This window comes from Gobius niger, assembly GCF_951799975.1.
Source record: "Gobius niger genome assembly, chromosome: 9".
Taxonomy (NCBI): Eukaryota; Metazoa; Chordata; class Actinopteri; order Gobiiformes; family Gobiidae; genus Gobius; species Gobius niger.
Window position 1 is genome coordinate 19,953,329 of NC_136860.1, and position 24,468 is coordinate 19,977,796.

The 24,468-nt window shown below is 40.9% G+C and overlaps 1 protein-coding gene across 2 annotated transcripts; it reads left to right on the forward strand.

Annotated features, from left to right (window-relative positions):
- The first annotated feature begins 805 nt into the window (after positions 1-805).
- On the forward strand, positions 806-24,456 carry sytl5 (synaptotagmin-like 5). Of its 2 annotated transcripts, none has more exons than XM_079562524.1 (17): positions 806-1,011; positions 1,097-1,312; positions 3,532-3,644; positions 3,703-3,817; positions 3,989-4,126; positions 5,192-5,294; positions 6,822-6,951; positions 8,144-8,244; positions 10,771-10,860; positions 14,701-14,766; positions 16,098-16,276; positions 18,606-18,708; positions 18,794-18,955; positions 19,043-19,154; positions 20,647-20,785; positions 22,581-22,789; positions 23,333-24,456. In XM_079562524.1, exons 1-17 carry the CDS (start codon positions 893-895, stop codon positions 23,473-23,475), a joined length of 2,238 nt encoding a protein of 745 aa, XP_079418650.1. In that variant the 5' UTR covers positions 806-892; the 3' UTR covers positions 23,476-24,456. The 2 variants fall into 2 exon arrangements, with proteins under 2 accessions (XP_079418650.1, XP_079418649.1); XM_079562523.1 differs by having other exon boundaries at positions 5,192-5,300; positions 23,333-24,455.
- Positions 24,457-24,468: the final 12 nt, after the last annotated feature.

Genomic DNA, 24,468 nt, shown 5'->3' on the forward strand with positions numbered 1-24,468 from the left:
TGTGAGGAAAAAGTATATGAACGTTTTGGAATTTCTCACATTTCTGCCTAAATTGGTCACTAAATGTGGTCTGATTTTCATCAAAGAGAATGAATAAACAGTGTCTGCTTAAACTAATACCACCCAAACATTTACATTTTATCGTATGTTTATTGCCCATAACATGTAAACATGCCCAAACTATTCAACTTTGGGTCCAACAGTCCACTGAATATTTGTCCAGTAGTGCTGTGGAGCATCCAAGAGCTCTGTGCAAACTAAAGTTTAATATTTTGGGAGGAACACACAACGTCATGTGAGGAGGAACCATGGAGCAGCACATCAACATCTTTACACTATCCCCACTGTAAAGTATGGTGCAGTATTAGTATAGTTGCAGATTAGACGCTCACAACGATCAGGATGAATCTTAGACCATTCCTCTTTACAAAACTGCTAAAGTTCAGCGAGATTTCTGGGCGTTCACTTAGTTATTCCATGCTGTATTGTGAATGTGGGTGGTATTAGTTTAAGCAGACATTGTGTGTTCATTCTTATGATTTTGATAAAGATCAAACCACATTTAGTGACCAACTTAGGCAGAAATGTGAGAAATTCCAACGCATTTACATACTTTTCCCTCCCACTGTACTTCTTCTGAGAAAAATAAAATGTAATAAATTGTGTAGCCTCTAGTCTCCTACCAAAGCCTGATAATCACGCCATTCACGCAGCAAGTTTAAGTGGAACAAAATCTTTTCCTAATCTTCCCCTCTGTTTTTACTTTGTTTAGGCTTAGGACCGCAGACTGCAGCTTTCTAATCCCCGTCATCGGAAAAGCAGAGACACAACAAACACCACAGCATAATGTAGTGCTTTCCACTTATCTGCTGGGCGCTATTGTGAGGCACTAATGGAGCAGCTTGGCGAGGACTTGAACCTCTCCTATTTACTTGAGCATGAGCGAGACATGATCCTGAAGGTGCTGCAGAAAGATGAGAAGCTGAGGAAGCGAGAGGAGAAGCGCATACGGTGAGGTTCAAAGCATCTTTTCAAGTTCAACAAAAAAAAAGTTCAATAAAAACGCTTCATGTCCCCCCTCTTGCTGCTCCTGTAGAAAGCTGAAGAATGAGCTGCTGGAGATTAAGCGTAAAGGCTCCCGAAGGCCTCAGGATCTGGGGGACCGACAATGTGAACGCTGCCTCAAGAACCTGGGGCTGATTTTTGACCGAGGAGATCTCTGCGAGGAGTGCAAGCTGCGGGTTTGTAACGACTGCCGCACCGTCGCCCCCTCAGGACGTCAGTGGAGGTGCAGCGTGTGCGCCAAAATGCTGTAAGTGAAATCTTTAAAGCAGTCTATGTATGTGAGAGCTAATATACTGTACAAAGCACTAATCAACCAAAGTATTATGTATTATGATTACGGACTATGTACTTTTCAAGGCCACTGTCAGTGATTACATACAATTTCATTTAGATTTGAGAAATGCGTTTAAATGATGTGCATGTCTAATTTCAGCATGTTTATACATAATTTAGTTCAGTTTAGATCTATTTTAGGCCTGGTTTAGTCCTGATTTGATCTAGTTTTAGGCCTGGTGGTACTTGGAATGTAATATACTCTGCTAAAAACCTGGATTTAACCAACTCTTATGACCTGGGGTTGCTGCAGTTAGCCAGGTCTCGGTTCAGCAATATTTACCTTAACATCCTGAATGACCAGGTTATTCCATCAATGGATTACTGTACTGCTTCTTTTTCCTTTTTTCGGGTTTGTAATGACTTGCTGTAATATTATATGTATTACTGAGTCAGAAAGACAACAGGATTTAGTGCATAAACCAGCACATCTTAGTTTGTTTACATATGGTAATTAGCCACATGCTTTTTCTGTTTTCCGACCAAGCGCTTCTATTCAGTACAGGGGGAAAAGGCAGGTGGAAATGTGAGTTTCTTTGGCTGGATTAAAACAATTTCAACAGGGAGTGAAGAGTCAAAGATTCACAGAGTAGATAGAAGTTTGAAGAAGAAGAATTAATCATAATCATAATCATATATAGGTCTAGGTTGTTGGGTACAGTGCTCAGACTTAACAGACGTAATGAAGTTTAAGTTTAATGGTTTTGTATTGCCCAATATCACAACAGAAGTCGCCTCACAGGGCTGCACCAAACATTAAGGCAATAAAACAGCAATAAAGATGACAATTAAAAGTTCAGGTGAATCCAGGCAAATATAATGTTTAATAGGAGGTAGCGACGAGCGGCGTGGGTGTCCCCCGTCCTTAGACTCTCCAGCACGGCAAGGAAAAACTCAAAAACCCGGCAGGAGAAAAGAGAAACCTTGGGGAGAACCACAGAAGGAGAGATCCACTCCCATGGACGGACAGGCTATAGAGACCCAGGGCCGAAGGATCCCTCAGCAGACGGGCCAAGATCACAGACCGTCCAGTCCTCAGATTCCAGAATGTAGGGTTCCTCCGTTCGATCTAGACAGGCACTCCCGAGGGGGAGTGGGACAGGAGACACCATGTGAATAGTGATGAACAGACTACAGATAAATTAAATATTGTATCATAATAAGACAAAGTCTGCAGTAAGAAGAAGAGGACAGCGCTCAGTGGACCGTACTTCCCACAGCAGTGTTCCTCCTAAGGCAGCTTTACTTCAGGCTGTGGGTTAGAGCTAGGTTAGATGCAAAGGGTCATACAGTACATATTGCTGTGTTGCAGGTTTCAGAATATGATGATGTCATCGGACCCAACGGGGGGGCAGGAGCCAGTTTTTCCTATTAACTGCATTACACTTTCACAAGTCGTAGCTAAAAAGAAAATATATGAATTCCAAAACGTATCATTAATATCAGTCACTGGGTCCATGATCTCTCTGTACAAGACCAAAAATGTCCTCAAAAACAAATAATTTTTCCTCTATATAATAGTATAGGCCTTTAGAACACTGTGATGTCACTTGCAACCCAGCAATACCACTTAAAGCTGAATGGGGTTGTTAAAAAAATAGGATTGGTTTTATAGCAATTATACGTGACTCATGATTCCACTTAACTTAAAACATCCTGGCGATCTAGACAGTTTGGTGTGGAGCGCCATTAGACTCCAGTAAACCTTTGTGATAAGTGTGCAGAGCTGCAGTGGTCTCGAGCCAGTTAAATGAATGATGATGTGCTGTTTTTATCAGCGGGTCTCAGGTGGCTGGAAAGATTAAGGAGGAAAAAAACTGCAAAAAGGCTTTTACCACAGCCAGGATGAGTCCATTAAAAAAAAAGAAGTTTCCTGAGGATTAATTTGCATTTACTTGCGACCTCAACACAAACTTTCCCCGTCTTCTTCCACAAACACGTTCATTGCTATGATTCCACCCACGCGCAGTCGGCGCACTTTCAGAAAAAAGAAAAAAACTACTTACAACCTTTCAGGCCAGCCGAAGGGAAGCGATCATTTGTTATAATTTTATCGATTGATGCAAGCAGCGGTGTAACGCGGAGACGTGGTGAGGGCAGAGGAGGATGACTCTCTGGATGTGGCGTTTACAGGGAGCTTAAAGTGGTGACGGGAGAGTGGTTCTTGGAGGAGAGGTCTAAGCGCTTCGAGGAGGGAGTCCTGTGCAGCGAAGTGATTAAGCAGACCATCCTGAGCAGCCCTATCGGTGAGTCCGGCCTCAGCGCACCCAAGAGAAAGCTTTATTTAACACGCTTTTCTATTAGTTACAGAGAAAAGGACGGCAGAAACGGCGGGCTCCACAGAAACGGAGAGCTCGAAATCGGCGAAATCTGAGAAAAGTGCAGTGCGGCGCGTTGTGGACGGCGTCAGGAGGAAAGGGTAAGCGTAATGATCTTATCCCAGTGGACGGCAGGTGGATCATGTTGACATTTAGAGAAAAGGTAAATAGCTTTTTCTGTTGGTAAAATGCAATCAAACGTAAGAGGATATTTCCCTTTGTGACGGTTAATGAAGGCACAGTCTGATGATGGCGATTTTGTGTGTGAACAGGATGAAGTTGGACAAACGGAGCAGTCGGGCGGTCCTGAAGCCAGAGAACGGAGTGGACGGTCTCAGTCTGAAATCCGCCACTGACGGAGACGCTTTGAGTGTCTACAGCACTCGCTCTGCTCCCCCTCCGCGCTCCAGGTCCGACCTCACCCCTGTTTGGGAGTATTTACACAATCTGTTTTAATTTCCTGTGTAAATATGTGTGATCGTGATGGGCGGTAATGGAGTTCACTGCTGTTATGTTTTTGTTTTGGGTTAAATGCTGTTCTACTTAACCTTTTACCGCCATAATCGAGCGCATTTTCTCCAGTTCAGCTTTACCCAAATCTAGGAGCTTCTGGACTGGAGTTTACAGGCTCTAGGCCAGTGCTTCATTTGAAAGCTAAGACCTACAAAACTGATCTTTTTCCTCGCGTTGTTGCCGTTGTTGTCACTTTATTCATATTCTTTTTCATGTAATTTTTACCAGTTTCTTGTTGCTCTTTTGTTGCTTTTTTGTGCTGCTTTCATCACACTTTTGACACTTTTTTGTTACTTTTTGCTTCACTTTCATCTCTTTTTCACATTTTGTTGCTCTTTTCTCATTCGCTCTTCAGTGGCTTTTTGTCAGTTTTTTGTTGTACTTTCATTGCTTTTTTGTTGCATTTCTGTTACTTTTTTTGTCACTTTTTGATGCGTTTTCATCCTCATTTTCTTCTCGTTTTTTGTTGCTATTTTGAAACAAAATTTCAAGAAGCTTTTAGATTTGGGTAAAGCCAAACCAGAGAATGTGCTCGGTTCAGGTGGGGGTTAAGACATTAAATGTTTCTATTTTATTTTACATATTTTCCAAATGTCTTTTTTGAATGTATTAGTGGAGTCAGTGCAATAGAAATGACATGTATGTGATATTATCAGACTGCTACATAATGAAATGAAAATCATTCAGAGGTCTGAAAACGTGGTGAACCTTCTGTATTTTATTGTTCTGTATTCTGTATTATACTGTATCTATTATTTATTAACCCCAGTCAATCTTCACACTCCCACTTCAAACTGCCATTGTTTCTTAGGAAAGAAAAGCTCTATTTCGTTTTAATCATTACAATCTTTATTCACATTACCTCATTGGAACTACAGCATAGGTTTGATACAGAGCAACATATTTTAAAGGATTAATGTTGTCCTAAGCTTAACACGCGTCGGTTTCTGTTGTTTGTTCAGAGGCGGTGTGGTCGCCTTGGAGTCTTCGGGGGCGCCAACAGTACCGAACAACCTCCGCCCACAAACACTGGACCAACCATCAACGCCCAGTGACGGCCGGAGGGTCAGGGTCAGCAACAGACTCACACAATCCTGTCAGCGAGAGCACACATCACGAGAGCTCAGACTGAACAGGCATTCATGTCGTTCTGTAGAGTCAGACAGAGAGCAGCCGCCTGTGTAACTCTGTAACTCTATGTAACTCTATAGGATCTAGTAATATGGAGAAAAACATAAAATCCACATATAAAATCCTTATTGTCGGTGAAGAATTAGGATGCTAGAAAATGCATTTGGAAAGAACTGAGGTTCAAGGCCTTTCATATTGCTCTTCAACTTTATTTGGACTGACAGACAAGACGTTGATTTATGCCAGTTTGCATAATTTAGATACCGTAAGTCCAGAAATTGCAGGAATATTAAAATCCCTTAACCCCACCTGAACCGAGTGCATTTTCTCCAGTTCGACTTTACCCAAATCTAAAAGCTTCTCGGCTGAAGAGCAATCTGAAAGCTAAGACGTAGCTTTTTTATCATGCTGTTACCGCCGTTTTAGTCATGTTTTTGTCAGTTTTTATTGCTTTTTCTTTGCTTTTTTTGTTGCTTTTTTTGCTGTGTTTTTGTCAAGTTTTTGTAACTTTTTTTCTCTTGCATTTTTATTGTTTTTTCTGGCATGTTTTTTTTTTTTGCTCATTATGTTGAACATTTTCAATTTGGGTAAAGCCAAACAGGAGAAAATGTGCTCGGTTCAGGTGGGGCTTAAAAGGTTAAAAGGACTAGATGTAAGTTGGCCATTTTATACTCACCACTGCCACCTCAGGTCATACGTGTAACTGCACCTTCTGTATTAAGCTTGTGCATGACTTGTCTGGCTCTGCCATACTCTTCCCTGTCCATTCCACACAGGGAATTAGTCTGGTCACGGAGCAATTGGAGCAGTTTGAACGGGCGGGCCTAACACGCACAGATTGTCAGTGAAATAAACCAATTAGCAATTAGCGGACGTGATGACAACTGTAGTCCAATTTTAAAAATATGAAGTGAATATAAACTCACGCGGAGAACGCGAGGCAAAATCCTTGACTACTTCATCCATGATTAGTTTTGGCTAATGTTAATGTTAATTGAACTAAAAACATAGAGGTGCAGCGAGTGACGTAACCTTCTCATTTTTCTGTGACGGTCGTGATTGGTTCGGCTAGGCCTTAGCCACCATTCAACAACTTGTTTACCGTGCGTGGCCAGACCCACTTTCTTTCGTGCAGAAAGAAGGTGGGTGTGGTTTATCAGGCTAGTGCATGACGGCACTTCGGACCCGAAGTAACAACTTTTTGAGTGACAGTGCAGGATTTTAGAGGCAGTTGTGGTGAACAGGTCTGAACTCATTCTGCACATTAGGACATGGCTGGAACATGTAGGGGGAGGAAAATACTTGTTTAATCTTTGTATAGTCCCTTTAAAGTAGTCTATATTTTGATGTCAAACTGTGAGCCTACACTTCAGTACACAGCTATACGTTTCTTTTAAAAGTTCTGCTGTCAAGTGAATGCAACCCACAGTTATCTAACGGACATTTGTGCTTGTGTTGCAGCCCGACGGAGCGGAGAGCGTTGCCAGTTTGCACTCCAATGACAATGTCTCCGAGAAGAAAGCTGAGGCCAATCACTGCACCGACCCCGATGCACCGGCCATATCCGTGTCCAGAGCGTCTGTCTCTTCAGGTGACTATAACACACAGCCTGTTTTTGTCAAGGATCATCGAAAAAACCTACAGCCAGATTTCACGTTTTGTAATTTGAAATAATGTACTGTATGTGTGTGCGAATCATCATCAAAAAATGTACTCAGAACTAAAACAAATGATTATCAAACTGGATCCGTAAAATAAAAGTTGGTTGATGGGAACGGGAGCGACTTCTGGCCCAAGAACCTTTTGAAAAACTGAGTCACTCCATTACTCCGATGTCTCACACTAAGGCCACTTGATCCGTGTCGTGCTCAAGAGAGATTGTCCTCGCTTCCCTGTCTCCAAGCGATTTTTGCCTTTGCATTTTAATGAGCTTGTGTTTGGCTCTGTGCGTTTGCCACTTCTTGTCGGAAACCTAATAAAATAAAACGCTTTCCCTTCTAGTTTCCTTCTGGCAATAATAGTACAACAGACAATTGTGCTGTATATTGCGGTCATTATCTTAGTATGTGGAGTCAAGGCAACAGCAGCAGCAGCAGCTTTGAGGAGAGATCAGTAAAAGGACAAACTGCCTTTTTTGTATGCCTTGAGCAGTCATCCCATCCGCACCAAATGACACTATTACTCCGAGCATCTGCGCCTCATCCTATCCTTATGCAATGCACCCTCCATTTTAAAGTTTAAACTGTGCTTTTTCTTGCTATTTTGTCAACCATTTCAGTTTACTTTGAGGCATTGCTGCTCAAAACACGACTGTCACTCCCGTCTATCCTTCTTTTTTAGCTGAACTTTAATTCCCCCGAACCAAACACTCATTACAGGCACACTATGTATTGTGGGCCTTCTCTGTGTTTTCTTGAATACATTTCAAGGCTCATTGGCTACAGTTTTTTTCTTGCGCGTTACTGCCCACAATGCTCAGGAACTTGTCTTGACTTAAAGGGCATCTTTGCTATTTTGCGGCAAACACTGCTGACCTTCCAAAACAATATTAAGCTTCATTTTGGATATTTCTTGTTCGTACAAAGTCAAAGTCAATTATCTACTCATCCTGCTGTGTGGTTTGATCTGGTATTAACAATAATGTGCCCAATAAATAAGAAAAGATCTCACTCTGTCTCTCACTCTGTCTCTCTCCATGTCTCCTCTCACTCTTCAAAGAGCATTATTTAAAGATTATTCCTCTGCACTTTTCTAACTCGTTCAGTGTTTCTTTCCCTCCCCAGATCACAGTCGCTCTGAGATGGACCTGTCAGCTCCAGCCTCTGAGCCCAGCGAAGACGCCTTTAGCCTGAGGAGCCGCTCCGTCCCGGGGCTCGACGACGCTGTAAGTGCCCGAGCTCTGTCCCAGACTCGACGTCTCTCAGCATGAATTAAATCACTGACGACCTCAATGTAGTGCGATCTATACACGCCACTGATTTGTATGTTTTCTGATTAGGGCTTCAGTTACTTATTTAATCCTAAAGGAGCGACAAAAACATCCCGATAACAGCACAATGAAAAGGAATTAAAAAAGCAACGGAAAGAACACGACAGAAACCTCCCCAAGAAAACAAGAACAAAAATGTGCAGTTAAAGCAGTGCTAAGTAACTCATGCCCCTAGAGGCCATAAGCGCCACTGCAGGTGTCGTAGCATGTTACGTTTTTTAAGCATTAATTGTCTGTGAGAGTAAATACTACGCTGCCAGTTGCACAATGGAGATTTTTTTTTTTTACTCAAACTTGGCTGTAAATACTGTTTAGGTGGCGCTAGCCCACAGTTAGCTTTGCCCGTTAGCCTGTTAGCTTCTTCTTTGTGATTCCATTAGTGTGTATTGGTGACTAAGACCCGGAGGCAGGGAAGTTGCAATTGTGGTTTTCTGGCCAGAGACACCGGGGTAGATGAAAGACCCCCCAATCAACCCATTAACACTTGTATTACCCCCAGAGGGACTACGGAAAGGATATATTAAGGTAAACAAGTAGCTTAGTACTGCTTTAAGGTGGGGGTTAAGAGGTCCAGTATTGTATTGAGTATTGACGCATTTCTTATTATTTCTTTAATTACCAAAATAAATATTCTACAAACAAAACAAAATAAAAATTGCTGGCCAGGGGTGTGCGTCTAGTGGTGTCCAGTAGGGCTGAACAAAATGGACACAATTTCATACCTCGATTCATGCCAGATATCTTGATATCAATACGATGCAATATAACTATGGGTCAGGTGAAAACCAAGCATTTTTCAAGTAAAAAAAAAAACATAATACTAAAGGGTGCAGTTTCATTGATGAAAATCTATATTGTTTATATTTTGCTTTTTCGATTTTAATGTTCATATCTCGATATCGATACGATAACAATATATCTTTCAGCCCTAGTGTCCAAGGTCGGCACTGGCCACCCCTGGAACCATATTGGCAACCCCCCCGTGTACCACCCGCAGGGACCAGTGTACTGAATAAAGATATTAAAAATACTCCATTTAAATTCGGTGTAAAACATTCAAGTGTCAGTGTTGGCCCTTGTGTTACTTTTGAATTAATAAGTCCCGCCTCAGTGGAAAGCCTGGACTTGCCCCTGTTCCCCTGTTGCCGACCAGTCTGGCTATACAAATGCTTAACATCCTGGACTATGGCTGTGTCACTCAAAATGGGTCTATGGGGGAATTTAAGGGGTACCTGACAAGCAATTTCAGAAACCAACAGTTTGTGAATTTTCCATTTTGCAAGGACCTCCCTTTTTTAAAAACATTTCAGTCTTATGGCCACGGAATCCAAATTTGTATTTTAACACTTGTTTGCTTTAATGTATTTTTTGTAATTAATAAAGAAATATATATATATAAAAAAAAAAGTCCTCTGCTAAAGTATCATTAGTTGCTGCCCTAATTCTGATGCAGCGTTTGTGTAGGAGAACTGTACTTCAAAGAGCGCGACAGGAGGAGGGTAAATAGATGTAAAATGGGAGCAGGTGGAGAGGATCTGATGCTGTTAAAGCCCTTTGTGTTTACCCAGTCTTCATCTGTAATCAAAGGCGCAGGACAAAAAACAGCAAGGACATGGCATTTTTACACACACGCACCAAACAACCGTATTATCACAGCGTGGCACAAGTTGTCGTATTGGGTTTATTGAAGCTGTCTGCCTCCTCCGCCCCCGCACACACGCACAGCAGAGGCTACTGGCTGTGACTATAGTTCAAAAAGGCTTTGGTCACTTGTCTTTTGATTAACAGAGATCACAATCTTTCCTCCGTTAAAGAAACTACAAAACAACCTCATAACTGCACTGTGCTTGATCTCTGCTCTTTTCTTGTAGTTTGACCAATAAAGTTTTGGGATGTTGGATTGTTTTTATCTGTATTATTATATGTGTGGGCTTTCAGTCCGCTGAATCTGTCCGTTTTTACACCGTGAGCTGCTTTTACATAACAAAAACGGCAGAGAGCTACTTGCTGTAGGCTTTGACGATGAGGTGGAGTTAACCCGGGAGAGTTAGGTGATGTTACAACTGAGTTTACTTACTATAATTACCTAAATATTTGCACAGATTGCGTTCAGCATGTTCAGTGCAGAACAAAATGCATCTTTCTTTGTGACTCATCAAGCGTAGAATGTAGAAATGTTAGAAAGCCTTTGGGGAGCTACTTGGAAAGAGACGGAGAGATACTGCTTTGGAAATCACTGCAGTTTAAGAGTAGAAGTAAAGATTTTGCATTTAATCATCTCCACTAGTTTAACATTAGGTTTCAGTTTTGACATCCCTGGTGGTAATTGTCACATGATGCTTTAATTCTCATACATATTCTCACAAATGTAATTCTGCTTTCATCGATAATGGAATTGAGTTCTTTCCCCGTCACTGCCAGGAGTTTTCGGACGAGGAAGAGGACATAGACGCCCTAATGTCGGCTCACAGCGGCGCCACGGGACAGCGGCTGAGCAACACGGTCTCCACGGTAACGCCACACCTGCTCAGCACATACAGTCGAGCACCTCCACCTGACCAGTCCTTTTCACATGACACGTTCAGCGCCGCTCCCGTCTGTTGACCGAGTAAATACAGAGAGCCACATCAGCGGCAGCGTGCGTACAGAGCTGTATTTACACAACCACAAACACAACAGTGTGACAAGAGGCACATGACCCGCCCCCCTCACACAGTGGCCAGAGCTATAGAGGGAGACGGTGATGGCAAATATCGCACTTTTGTTTGTTTATCTTATTGCAAATTTAGTGTCTTCCTATTATCATGTATTATAAAGTCATACCTTTAATGCATTACAACTACACTACTGAGTTAGCATTGTTTACCTTTAGTAACAAAATGTGATTCAGCATATTTAAAGCATGGATCTATTATAATAAACTTTAAAGGCACACTGCGTAACATTTTGGATTATACTGTTGCCAGCGATACAAAACATGCTCCTAATGTGAAACTCCGAGCATTTTGGATTTGGATGAGGACATAACCTTTTTACAATCATATTTGGCTGTCAACATCTCCATGGAGACGAGCAGGCGACGTCCCGCTCCCAGTAAAGTTATAATCAGGTCTTACGAGAGATAGGGCTGGGTACCGTTAAATTTTTTCTCGTTACCGGTACTTTAGCGATTCTTGGTTTTCAATACCTGAGCAATCCTTTTTTCATACTTATGCTAAATTATTTGTCATATAGAACCGTAAAACAGATTAATAATGTTAATTTATTCCTTTTCCTTCCATTCAATTTCTTTTGCATTTGTATCATTTGTTTGAGGTGAAACAACCATTTTTAACCATTTTTTTTTTTACATGTTTCCCTCCCCAAATTGTCCATGTTTTTTCCCTAAATTTCCCCCAATTTTTCTGTTTTTTACCCAATTTTCCCAGAAGTTTAATTCTTTTCCCAGGTATTTTTTTTTATATTTTTCCCTCAATTTTTGCCCAATTTGTCCACTTTTTTCAAAAACTTGTGTTTCTCTTTTTTTCCTTTGAAATTTTGATGACCAACAGCATCAAAACTTGAATATAAAGATTTTATATTTCTTTTCTGTGCCTGCTTTCTATATTTTTATTATTTATTATTTTATTATTTTATCTAAACCTTTTTTTTTTTCAATACCAAACTGGTATCGCTTAACGGTATCCACCCCTAACGAGAGATGAACCACCCACAGCAAAGACACAGGTTTGTTTGGTCGTTTTTGGGGGCATTTTTCAACAATAAAAATATCTTGGATAGAATCAGGGCTCATATTGTATTGGGTGAAATGTTACGTGTTGTGCCTTTAAACTACAGTAACTTATTTGCAGTCACACAGTCACACAGTTCGCTCCTGATGTCGGTACCTCTTCAGTGAATGGAAACGGATGTGCCTGAAAGCATATCTTGCACAAATCTTCAGTGTTTTATGCAATATGCAAAAGTAGCAGCCTCTCGAGAAACTAAGAGGCTGAAAGAAAGTAACTTAAATATTCACTACTTGTAAATCAGTTTTTTCCAATTGTGGATTTGTGTGTAGTTATGAAGTGCTTCCCCATTCATCCTATTTGATTATCTTGATCGTTGAAATTATTTATTTAATCAAATCTAATAAATTGCTGAATAGATGCGCAAAAAAAAGTCCTTGAGTCTGTTCCAGGGACGCTTTGTATTGTCTAATCAGTTTCTCGTAAATGTTTTGTTTACAAGATGCTGCTTGATTTAGAAAAAATATCTGATTGTGATTTTTCTGAAAAAAAGAGGTCGTAACTACAGGGTTAGCAAGTTTTACACACCCATATGGAGACATATTATCTTGTAGTTTGCAGAAGACATCATGCTACAGTACCCAGAGAGTTAATCATTTCGATTTGTTGCTATTAACTGTGCGTGGTGCGTATTTTTCTCATTACGTCTCTCTGCATTCTGCTATTGAACTGGCAGAAACTCTTCCCATCAGTAACATAATCAGCAGCGCTCACTTAGCACCTTTACCCCGTTTGCACCTGGACCAAGCTGTGAATCCCATTAAAATGCCCTGCTGTTGATCGTTTTCCATCACACATGCTCGTAATTAACAGTGAAAAGCCTTGGCTGCGCGTAAATCCAATTATTCAGATGCAGTGGCTGGTTGCGTCTCTCGCTGGGAGTTTGTTTGTGCAATCCGAGCTGACTGTAGGGACGCATCCATTCACCCTGTTGTGTCGTAGCCCAAGCGGCTGATTTAGGGAAACAGGAAGAGGCCGTGATTTCACAGAGTAGATCTTGGCTGAAACATGACTCAGTAATCGAGTCCCTCATTATCTCTGTTTGTTTTTTATGCAGAGGAGACTTTAGTATCTATTAATATGCACGACGTGGTTAACCAAGGTCCTTGAGGTTTGTTATGGTAATTTAGTCATTGAATAGGAATGAATTATTTATCTGGATGAAATGAGAAACTTAACACATTTATGACTGATAAACAGACAGAAAGTTGCCACCTGGATTTCTCTCACTGTTCTGATCTGTGGTTGCTGCAGTTGGTCAGGTCCAGGCTCTGCGACACTATGTCCCCAAAGATCAGCTGAACATCCTGAATGACCAGGTTATTCCATCAATGGCATATTCCAAGATGATAGTGCCAGTATTCATGGGGCTCACATGGTTCAGGGAGCATTTGTCTGCTTTGCACAGTGGCCACACTTATCAATACAAGATCTTTTGACATTGCAGAATGCCACAGTGAATGTGTGCTGTGATCAAAGCTAAAGACGGTCCTGTCGAATATTAGAGCATGTGACCGTTTTATTGTGGTAACTTTGTAGACGGATGGATAGAAAGATCGATAGTGCTGTCGATCGATCACTTTTTAAAATCTGATTGATCACACTTTTTAAATTTGATTTATGGCTGTTAAACGCTGTTAATTTTTATGTAAATTTCATTGTCAATACTAGACCTACAAAAGAAGAAAGAAAGAAAGAAAGAAAGAAAGAAAGAAAGGATGAAAGAAAGAAAGAAAGAAAGAAAGGATGAAAGAAAGAAAGAAAGAAAGAAAGAAAGAAAGAAAGAAAGAAAGAAAGAAAGAAAGAAAGAAAGAAAGAAAGAAAGAAAGAAAGAAAGAAAGAAAGAAAGAAAGAAAGAAAGAAAGAAAGAAAGAAAGAAAGAAAGAAAGAAAGAAAGAAAGAAAGAATCTATTAGATCCTGTGCCATAATTATCTTGTCTCCATGAAGTCTGTGTAAAATCTGTTTGCCCGTAGTTTCGACCTCTTCAAACAAACAACAACGTTCTGAAATGCCTGTGATTCTTGTATTCGTTTTTGCGGTTCATATTTCTGTCTTCTCTTAAATACTCTAACATAAATGGAAATTGGATAGTCTCCAAAACCATTGATGGATAAATACTTGACTTATTTACAAAATGTGTGTATATGAATATATATTTTTAAGTAGACGTACTGGAATACTGTCACTTTCCTGGACGTTCAGAATATGCGTGCCAGTTTCATATGAATACAGCGCCCAGAGGTCACTACGTGGACCCGAAGGGGATTGATATGAAGTTCATTGTGTGTGTCCGGCGTCGTGCCCGTGTTGATCTCTCGGGCGTTTCCAGACGAGCCGTTATCTCAGTATTTTATCCGATAATCACCATGGTAACAGCGTGTAATGCGGTTTGTGGCGGCGTGCAGGCTTTCAGCAGTCTCTCCTTGGGGGCCGATGGGGGTCTGCTCTCAGGTTTCTACTGCTCTGATGCTCATCAAAGCACTCAGCAACTGTCTTCTTCTGTTCTCTCTCTGCTTTTTCCTCCTGCTTCACCCTTCGCCTTAAACTGGTCGGCCGATGTAGTCTTCCACTCCGGCCTCAGAGAGACGCTGGGGCTATCTCAATGTCCCAGACTCAGATGCTGAGACTGTAAGACGCTTTACACATTTCTGCATGTAGTTTTGCATTAATCTGCTCTTTTTTACTGAGGTTTTCAGTTCTTTCGAAGTTTTCTGCACTGACTTATTTTTAGGAAACTAAAGGCAGGGTATGTAGGATTTTGTATTATTATTCCTATATTTCATAAGCTTTATCTCTGTGTGTCTTCAGGCACAGAATGAGGTTAACAAATCAAATATTGACTTTACTGATAGCAGTTGCAATGATGTGTTATGTACAATTACAAAAAGCATGTTACTTGAAGTAAACTTTGTTAATTTTTGGTTTTGGTTCCTAAGGCCAACCTCTGCCAATTGTCCAATCAGAAGTCCCACAGAGACCCAGGCTTTAGGTCACTAGATCTTATGGCTCAAATCACTAATCCTGCTTCTATGACAGGTTGAGGCAAACAAGCCTTTATTTCTGTAGAGTGGATACATACCCTTCCTTTAAGCTGATGATTTCATACACGTTGGGAGTACGCCTGTGTAATCTTAACTGAAATGTTAATCCATTTGTTGCTTGAGAATGCATGCATAAAATGTAGTACTCTTATATATCAGCATCATTCATGAAAGCAAGAAATTAAAGTAAAAAAGGTAACTTTTTAAAAAGGTTTTTAAAAATACAAGTGTAGGACATCATCCGTCTTGGCATATTCTGCACCCGTCTGTTGTTGTCAGTGTCTAAGCTCTGTCTGGCACAAGTTGTCAACAGCTTGGCTTTGTTTAATAGCGACTGACCATTCATCTTCATCTCTGTCAGAGAAGTGACATTTTATTTTTCCGGATACTTGTCTTTCTCCCATCAAATATTTTGCACCACTTCCCCTGCATTAATCCCGAGGAGGGGTGGGCGATACGGCATGAAATTTACATCACCTTTTTCTTTGATTTCAATTGTAGACTTTATAATTCCTCTTACCCATTTAGTGAGTTAATGACGAGGTAAACCTACTCCTTCTAGATCAGTGTAAGAGTCCAGCCTGCTGCTCTTAATTCTATAACAACCCAGTACAGATGCCAGTTTGAAACATATCTCCTTTTACAGAGACATAATACTGAGCATGACCAGGCTAACAAACAGGAACAGGGAGTAGGCCTATGTAAAAGTAGACGATACAGTATCTGCATCTGACAGAAAAGCACTGAATCATGATATTATAAAATCTCTCCAAATTGAATATTTAGTCGCCATATCACTCACCCCTGATTCCACTGGTAACAGGATAAGCCTTGTGAAGTGTGCGTTTGTTTAAGTCCGTGCCTCCCCTGACCTCCCCCTCTCCCTGCTCACGGCGGTGGTTTCCCTTGACTTCACAGAGTAGCATCAACAGCATGATGAGCATGTACAGCGAGACCGGTGACTATGGCAACGCCCGGGTGAGCGGCGAGATCCTGCTCAACATCAGCTACAGCTACAAAACTGGGGCGCTCAACGTCCTGGTGAAGGAGTGTCACAACCTGGCAACGGGAGACGAGAGGCGGCAGCGCACAGACTCGTAAGATCAATATATATGAACGTGCCGCCTCACGGTAGCACGGCCAACACACTGTAAACGGTTTTATTCTGCCGCAATACGTTTTTATGACCTGTCGTAAGGATTTTATCACCAGCGCTGTATTTCATCTTTCACAACCTGAGAAAACTGTAAATCTTCTTTTCTTGCGACTTTTATTCCCTGGAGCAATCACAGCAAATGATCTTCTAAATACATATCTGTACATTGTCAGTTTTGACTTAAGCACAGATTAATGGGTTACAATTTACGTACAGCCACCATTGTCAAACGAGGGTCTATGTGTTGGGGGGGCTGTTAGAAAAACAAAATGCATCGCTTAACGATGAACCGAGCACATTTTCTCCAGTTCAGCTTTAACCAAATCCAAACACTTACAACCTATTGGCTAGCATAACCCCTCATTTGAAAGCTAAGATCTACAAAACTGATGTAAATGGATCATTTTGTTGCCTTATTAGACATTATTTTTCATCACATTTCTGCCACTTTTTCGCCACATTTTTGCCACTTTTTCATCACATTTTTGATACTTTTTTGCCACTTTTTTGACACTTTTTAATCACATTTTTGACACTTTTTCCATCACATTTTTGACACTTTTTTGCCACATTTTTGACACTTTTTCCATCACATTTTTGACACTTTTTTGCCACATTTTTGACACTTTTTCATCACATTTTGACACTTTTTTGCCACATTTTTGACACTTTTTCATCACACTTTTGACACTTTTTCGTCACATTTTTTCCTCTTTTTTGCCAAATTTCTCTCTCTTTTTTGACACTTTTTTCAAGAAACTTTTGATTTGGCTAAAGCCGAACTGGAGAAAATGTATCATTGTATCAAAATGATCTCTCTTCAAACATGTAGTAGCTGATGGAAATGACTCTTCCAGTAAGAAAAGTACAATTAAATCCCTCTCTTAAATGTAGTTGTCATTATATCACATTGATCGGGGGTGGAGGCCATTCCGATCTTATTTTTGTTTTATTTTGCATTTATTGAACCAGGTCAGTTCCATTGCGATACAGGAGAGATCTGGCCAAGGCGCAGCAAGATGACCATAAAAAAGATAACATTGGAACTCCCTGCTAGACTACAAACATATGCACACACACAGCAGAGCCATGCAGCTGTACAGCACTTGATTTGCTGGAGTGCTGCTTGGATATAAAGTCTCTGTTTAAAGTATAAAGTATGCTGGTGCTTTTCAGTCCAGGGATCATTCTTGATGTTTGGGTCATGTGTTCTGGGAAGAGAAACTGAATACTCTTTTTCATTTCAGTCTGAGCTTTAAAGGAATAGGCCACCGTTTTTCCATTCTGAGATATGTTCTTACCTTAGCTTTGACGAGATCTTTAGGACCTGTCTGATCTTCCCCCGTGCCTTCAGTCACGTAAACACAGCGCAGACGGCGTTAGCATTTAGCCTCTCCCTCGCTCCACTATAGCTCCAAAACAGGTCAAGATAGAAGCTACCAAGCTCTTCCACGTTTTCCCTATTTAAATATGGTTACGTGAAGTGTTCCACTACAAAGTATAATTACACAAAATTAAACAATGTGGATTTTCTAAGTGGATAAAAGGGGGAACTATATTGTAAGGCGTAATAATACCCGGAGAAATTTGGCATCCGCACAGTAAAGTGAAGATTACTGCGCAGTAAAGTGAAGATTACTGCGCGGATTTCGAACTACTCCTGGTATTATTACGCCTTACAATATAGTTCCCCCTTTTATCCGCTTAGAAAATCCACATTGTTTAATTTTGTGTAATTATACTTTGTAGTGGAACACTTCACGTAACCATATTTAAATAGGGAAAACGTGGAAGAGCTTGGTAGCTTCTATCTTTACCTGTTTTGGAGCTATAGTGGAGAGCAGGAGAGGCTAAATGCTAACGCCGTCTGCGCCGTGTTTACGTGATTGAAGGCACGGCTGAAGATCAGACAGGTCCTAAAGATCTCGTCAAAGCTAAGGTAAGAACATATCTCAGTATGGAAAAACGGTGGCCTATTCCTTTAAGAACAACATACTGTACTGTGTGAAGTATTATTTGGGCGATGACCTTGTTGATAAAAGACAGTTAAGCAGGGAAACTTGCCATAGACAGCTTTGGGTGTGTGAGAAGTTGAAAAGAAAATAGAATTATTGTTTGGTTTGAGGGTGGGACTGTAATGGCCAATTATAAAGCCTGTATTACATTAGCCATGATTGAACCCGTTTAGACGATGACGGACAGTTGTGAGCAAAGTGTATTTTCTTCATGTTTGTTTCAAAGACTTGAAACCTCTGACTGTCTCTGTTCAGATATGTGAAGACCTACCTGCTCCCTGACATGTCCCGTCAGAGCAAAAGGAAAACCACCATCAAGGCCAACACTATTAACCCTGTTTACAATGAAAATCTGCGGGTTAGTCCCTGTGTTCTTTTGTTTTTTCATATATTGCTTGTGACGTTTCAGTCATGATCAGCGTTTCCCTCTCTGGTTTGTGCAGTATGTCATCAGCCACTCGCAGCTGGAGACCCGAACTCTGCAGGTCTCCGTGTGGCACCACGACCGCTTTGGACACAACAGCTTCCTGGGTGAAGTGGAGCTGTCCTTTGACTCTTGGGAGTTCGATTCGCAAATAGAGGAGTGGTACTCACTACAGCCTAAGGTACACGAGGCTAAGGGACAGTCGCGCTCCCACAGGGTCTCTGTCTGGTGCGGATGATTTAATTGGTTTGTGAATGTGTGGGAGCAGGTGGAGAACTGTATGGAGTCCACGATGCAGTACAAGGGGGAGCTGACTGTAGTTTTGAAGTACATTCCTGCAGAGAAGAACCTCACGCTGCCTCTGGACCAAGTACAACAAGGTAACGATCTCTGCAAGACGTCTTTTAAGCTTTAATTGTGTTTTATGGACACAAACTATGGATCTTTTACTTCTTTTCTTCCTAGCTATGGAATACTGTCGGAAAGTAATTTTCTGTTCTATTACCGTATTTTCCGGACTATAAGTCGCTCCGGAGTATAAATCGCACCAGCCGAAAAATGCATGATGAAGAAGAAAAAAACATACATAAGTCGCTCCAGAGTATAAGTTGCACAACAAGGTGTAAGTCACAAGACAAGGCAACTTTATTTATACCGCGCATTTCGTACACAAGGCAACTCAATGTGCCTTACAAAAGAACATATGCGAAATTACAATCAGATTAAGTTAAGGCGCAGGACATACATAGAAACATCAAGAAATGGGAAATGCATATTACACCTGGGTAGGTGCAGGATTTTTTTATTGGGTGGGGTAGGCATATATAAGTCGCACCAGCCAAAAAAATTCATGATGAAGAAGAAAAAAACATATATATGTCGCTCTGGAGTATAAGTCGCACCAGCCACCCTGTCACCAGTCCCTCACAGGTTTCTCACTCACGCCAAACTTTCTTTTCTGCTCCTCGATTACCATTTTCGGCTGCATACGACTTGCAGCTTGTAATCTGCAGAAAATGACTTGAGCGCCATCTAGTGACTGTCAGTGTGAAAATAACAAACATGTGAAATATTATATTTTGATATATAAGTCGCACCTGAGTATAAGTCACACCCCCAGCCACACTATGAAAAAAAGTGTGACTTATAGTCCGGAAAATATGGTACTGATGCTTTGTGGCTGGAGGCAGTATCTTGATAGTGTCTCCCTTCTTCTCATCCCTATTTAATGATCTTGACAGCACATTCCCTAAACAAATCCCTTTATTACTTGATACAACTCTACATTTAATGGGTTTGCTTATTGGTGTAAGAGAAAATTGACTCCATTTTGTAATCTAATTAAAATTGCATTAGTCGTGGTGATTAAAACGTGTCAAAAAGCGTGTTATAGTATTAAATACTCAAATTGACCCCTGTAGAATAAACCCTCAGTTAATGTTTCAATTATTTCTTTAAGCATTTCTTTCTGCTGGATAATAATGCCATTTTTTATCTTACCAGCATTTTCAAAAAACAATCTCAGCTTTTGGCTTCACTAAATATTTAATGACTTACAATAACATATTACCAAAATGTACTTTTCATAGTTGCTATTACACTCACTATTGACCTTTTTAATTTAAATGCCAAGGCTGCGTGGAGTGGATGATGAATTAAACAAAGAGATTTAATCAAAGTCTCTCTTACAACCCGTGTTCCTTTCTCTGTTATAGCCCAATGTGTCTCACTTAACTGAATAAAATTAAAGTGGCTTATGTGAACAAATGAGTGCACTAATTGCCCTAATGGTTGATAGAGTTTTCTGTTGTTTATTATGCACTGAACTGTTTTTCCCCCCTCCCTCTCTGTGTCTTTTTGCGTCGTGTTAAGTGAAGAAAAGTTTCCTGAAAGGCAAGAAGACGAGCAGCTTCACTCTGCCTAAAGGAGGCATGGTTGAGCTGCTTGTGAGAGGGGCCAAGAACCTGACAGCGGTCAAGTCTGGAGGCGCCTCTGATCCGTTTGTAAAAGGGTAAGACATGAGCATAACCAGAGAAACAAGTATGAGGTGTGCTAAACCTTGACCTAGTTTTGGTGCTGAAAACAAATTATGATTAAGCTCCAGTCATAAAGGAATAGGCCACAGTTTTTACATACTGAGATATGTTCTTACCTAACCTTAGACGGGTTAATATATCCCCGTCTGGTCTTTGTCCGTGCGCTCTGTCACGCAAACGGAGCACATACGCAGCCTCTCCCACATGTCATATAGCTCCAAAAAAGCTCACGATAGAAGCTACCAAGCTCTTCCACGTGTTCCCTATTTAAATAAAGTTACGTGAAGTGTTTTCATGCGACGTATATTTACACAGAAATGTAACATGTCGTTTTTATAAGCAAATAAAAAGTAACTCCTAAAGGTTATTGACGGAAGTGAGCGGGGGAAGTCTTTAGGAGTTACTGCGCGGACGCTGTGCTCCTCGTATCATTACGCCTCACAATATAGTCCCCCTTTTTATCTGCTTATAAAATCGACATGTTACATTTCTGTGTAAATATACTTCGCATGAAAACACTTCACGTAACTTTATTTAAATAGGGAACACGTGGAAGAGCTTGGTAGCTTCTATCGTGAGCTTTTTTGGAGCTATGTGACATGTGGGAGAGGCTGCGTATGTGCTCCGTTTGCATGACAGAGCGCACTGACAAAGACCAGACGGGGATATATTAACTCGGCTAAGGTTAGGTAAGAATATATCTCAGTATGTAAAAACGGTGGCCTATTCCTTTAAGCTTTTGAAAAACATTTGTCTTTTGAATAACTGAAGACTTGGACTTGACGTGTGTCAGAGAAAAAAACAATATTGTCCGAGAGGAAAGATGACAAATAGGCAGGAGTTTGGATGTCTTATGCAAGAGAAGTTTATTTCAATCCATCAATCCATCAATCCATCAATCAATCAATCATAGTCACAACAGGAGTTGCCTGACAGGGCTGTACCAAACATTGAAACAATGAAACAAAACAAAGCCAAACATGAAGTCCAAACAGAGGTAATATCTAAATAAGCATCAGTGCTAGACCCGGAGACATGACTCACCTCTGATCATTCACTACATGAAGAGGGATAAATAACCTCAGCTGTGCGTCATACTGATATGCCAAAACAAACAGTGCCTGACAGCAGGTGCATGAGAGCCAAAGTTATGGCTATGACAGAGATGGTACAACTTTAAAGCTTGACCCAATATGATAAATAGCCATTTAATATTATTCTATAACAACGTGGACGACAACATATGCCTTCTATAATAAATCTTATTACATGAAAACGTCCGGCTGCTGCTGGGACATGTGATCTATACAATACTACTAAACTGTAGCATCACAAACTCAGTAATGTTGTTCAGCAGGACAAAAATGATACAAGTCTGATGGCATTCGGGAGACAACAAAGGCTTCAAAGAACTTGATATTCAGTTAGGTTGTGAAATTGGCCTGGACTTAAAGGTCATGACCTGGACTTGCAAAACAGGGACTTGTTTCCACCTCTGAAAATAGTCACATTTATATTGCATGGCCTGGAGCAAATGTACAAAGGATCGTATCTTCTATATTGTTCAACTGATATGGTTTGGATGGAAAAGGGCAATTACATAATTGTTACATCATGAGTTTGTATCTTTTTCTTTTGTCCTATTCATTTATTTTATCACAATTATTATGATTGTAATTATTTTATTTTATGCTAGTGACTGTAATTGTCTGTAGTCAGAAACGTATCACTACAACACGACACAAAACTGACTGGGCTTTACGCCTTCAGGTACCTGCTCCCGGACAGCACAAAGTCAACAAAGCACAAGACTGAGGTGGTGAGGGGCACAGTGAACCCCATGTGGAACCACACCTTCACCTACTGCGGCCTGCAGTCTGGAGACCTCAACAATGTGTGTCTGGAGCTCACCGTGTGGGACAAAGAGGCTCTGGCCAGCAACGTCTTCCTCGGAGGGGTCCGGCTGGGGGCGGGGACAGGTCTGTGGCTTTTGATATGAGGAGTAAATGTAGCGGATGATTACAGCTATGTTTCAAGAAATTAGCTACAGTTCTTTGGTAAGCAATTAGTGCAACTGCTAGTGGCGGATTAAGGGACAGTGAATGAAATATTTGAGCAAAAGCAGGGCCATAATTAAGAGAAGATCAGTGAAAAGGAAAACAGTGGATAAAGGCAAGGACACAAGGAAGTGCTCTCTTTAAATTATTCAAATAGTACTTTGTGAAAATACTCATTCAGTACAGAGTAAGTGTTTGTGATTCATGTCTTAGTGTTAATATAATAAGATGTGACAACTCTGGCATTTCCTGAATACACCATAAAGATTAAATGAAAAAAATATTTCTAAGAGAAGATACAAAATCATTTCTAAAAGTTTGAATTGTTACGTCGACATGAAGCTTTAATCATTGACAGATTTGCTCACGTTGGGAAGAGTCACACAAATGTTTTAGTGGAGCAGGAGTACTTGTGACGTCTGGAAAGCACTGCGTGACAATAACTGCTCTGTGTGTCCTCTGAAGGCAAGAGCTACGGCAAAGACGTGGACTGGATGGACTCGTACGGAGAGGAGCAGAGGTTGTGGCAGCGAATGATTGAGAGCCCAGAGGTCCCGCATGAGTGCACCCTGATGCTGCGCTCCAGCATGCGCAAGCACTTCACATGAGCCGCCCTCAAGCACACAGACAATATCAGAGGAGAGGGAAGCGGCGAAGGCGTGAGGAGAAAGCAGACGAACAAACAAATGAAGAGTCCGAGCAGTTTTCAAACATTCACGAAGGGGTCCGTCTGTGGTCGTCGTATTTGTCGAGCCAGTCATGCCTTACATCCACATGTGCCACTCCGTCGTCCACAATAATGAAGTAGTGCTATTTACCGCTGTATATGAAGCACACACTATTGCTCCATTCCTGCATGTTGTGATAGAGGACCAAGGGCAACTAGAATCTCAAAACATTCCCTTTAAAGGCAGCCGTCGTGATCACAAGAAGTGAACAGAAGTGGAAACGGTTCTGCTGTCATTAATTGGTGTTGGAGAGGAACAAATGATTTAAGAAAAGCACAAAACAAAAAGACCTGTTGGTAATTAGCATCATCAAAGCGTTTCCATTTTGTACATGACAGTTTATCAAGATGAAGTGTATTATGTAAATGTAGAAAATCACTGAAGATTTGAAGTCAGTCTCTCCTATATTAACTATTTATGAACATTTACTTCCACCTCTGGCTGTCTGCAATTGTGTAGATTATAGAAGATGTCGATTAGTTTTAGATTAAATAAAGCACTGTATCAGTGTGACAAAACAAAAACAGCATGGTGTTTTATAAATAAAGAACAAAAGCTGCAAAGCACTGACTTTGACTCTGAGGCTCAGAGTGCGTTTGCTCCGAGCGATGAGTCAGGTCCTCTTCATCTGAGGAGGAGCCGGTAATGTCACAAACACTCCCGTCCCGGTGCCTCGAGGCCCAGCTCCAGCGGTCCCAGAAGGCAGATAAACACCCTCTCCCTCACTTATACATGCTTATTCTTGGAAAAGAAGCTGAGCTGCAGTCTCATACAGCACAATTAAGTAATAATCCCTGGTTTTCTGTACTTTTAGATGAAAGGCTCGTGCAAGGCAACTTTCTGAAGACTCTCTTTATGTACAGCATGAACTAC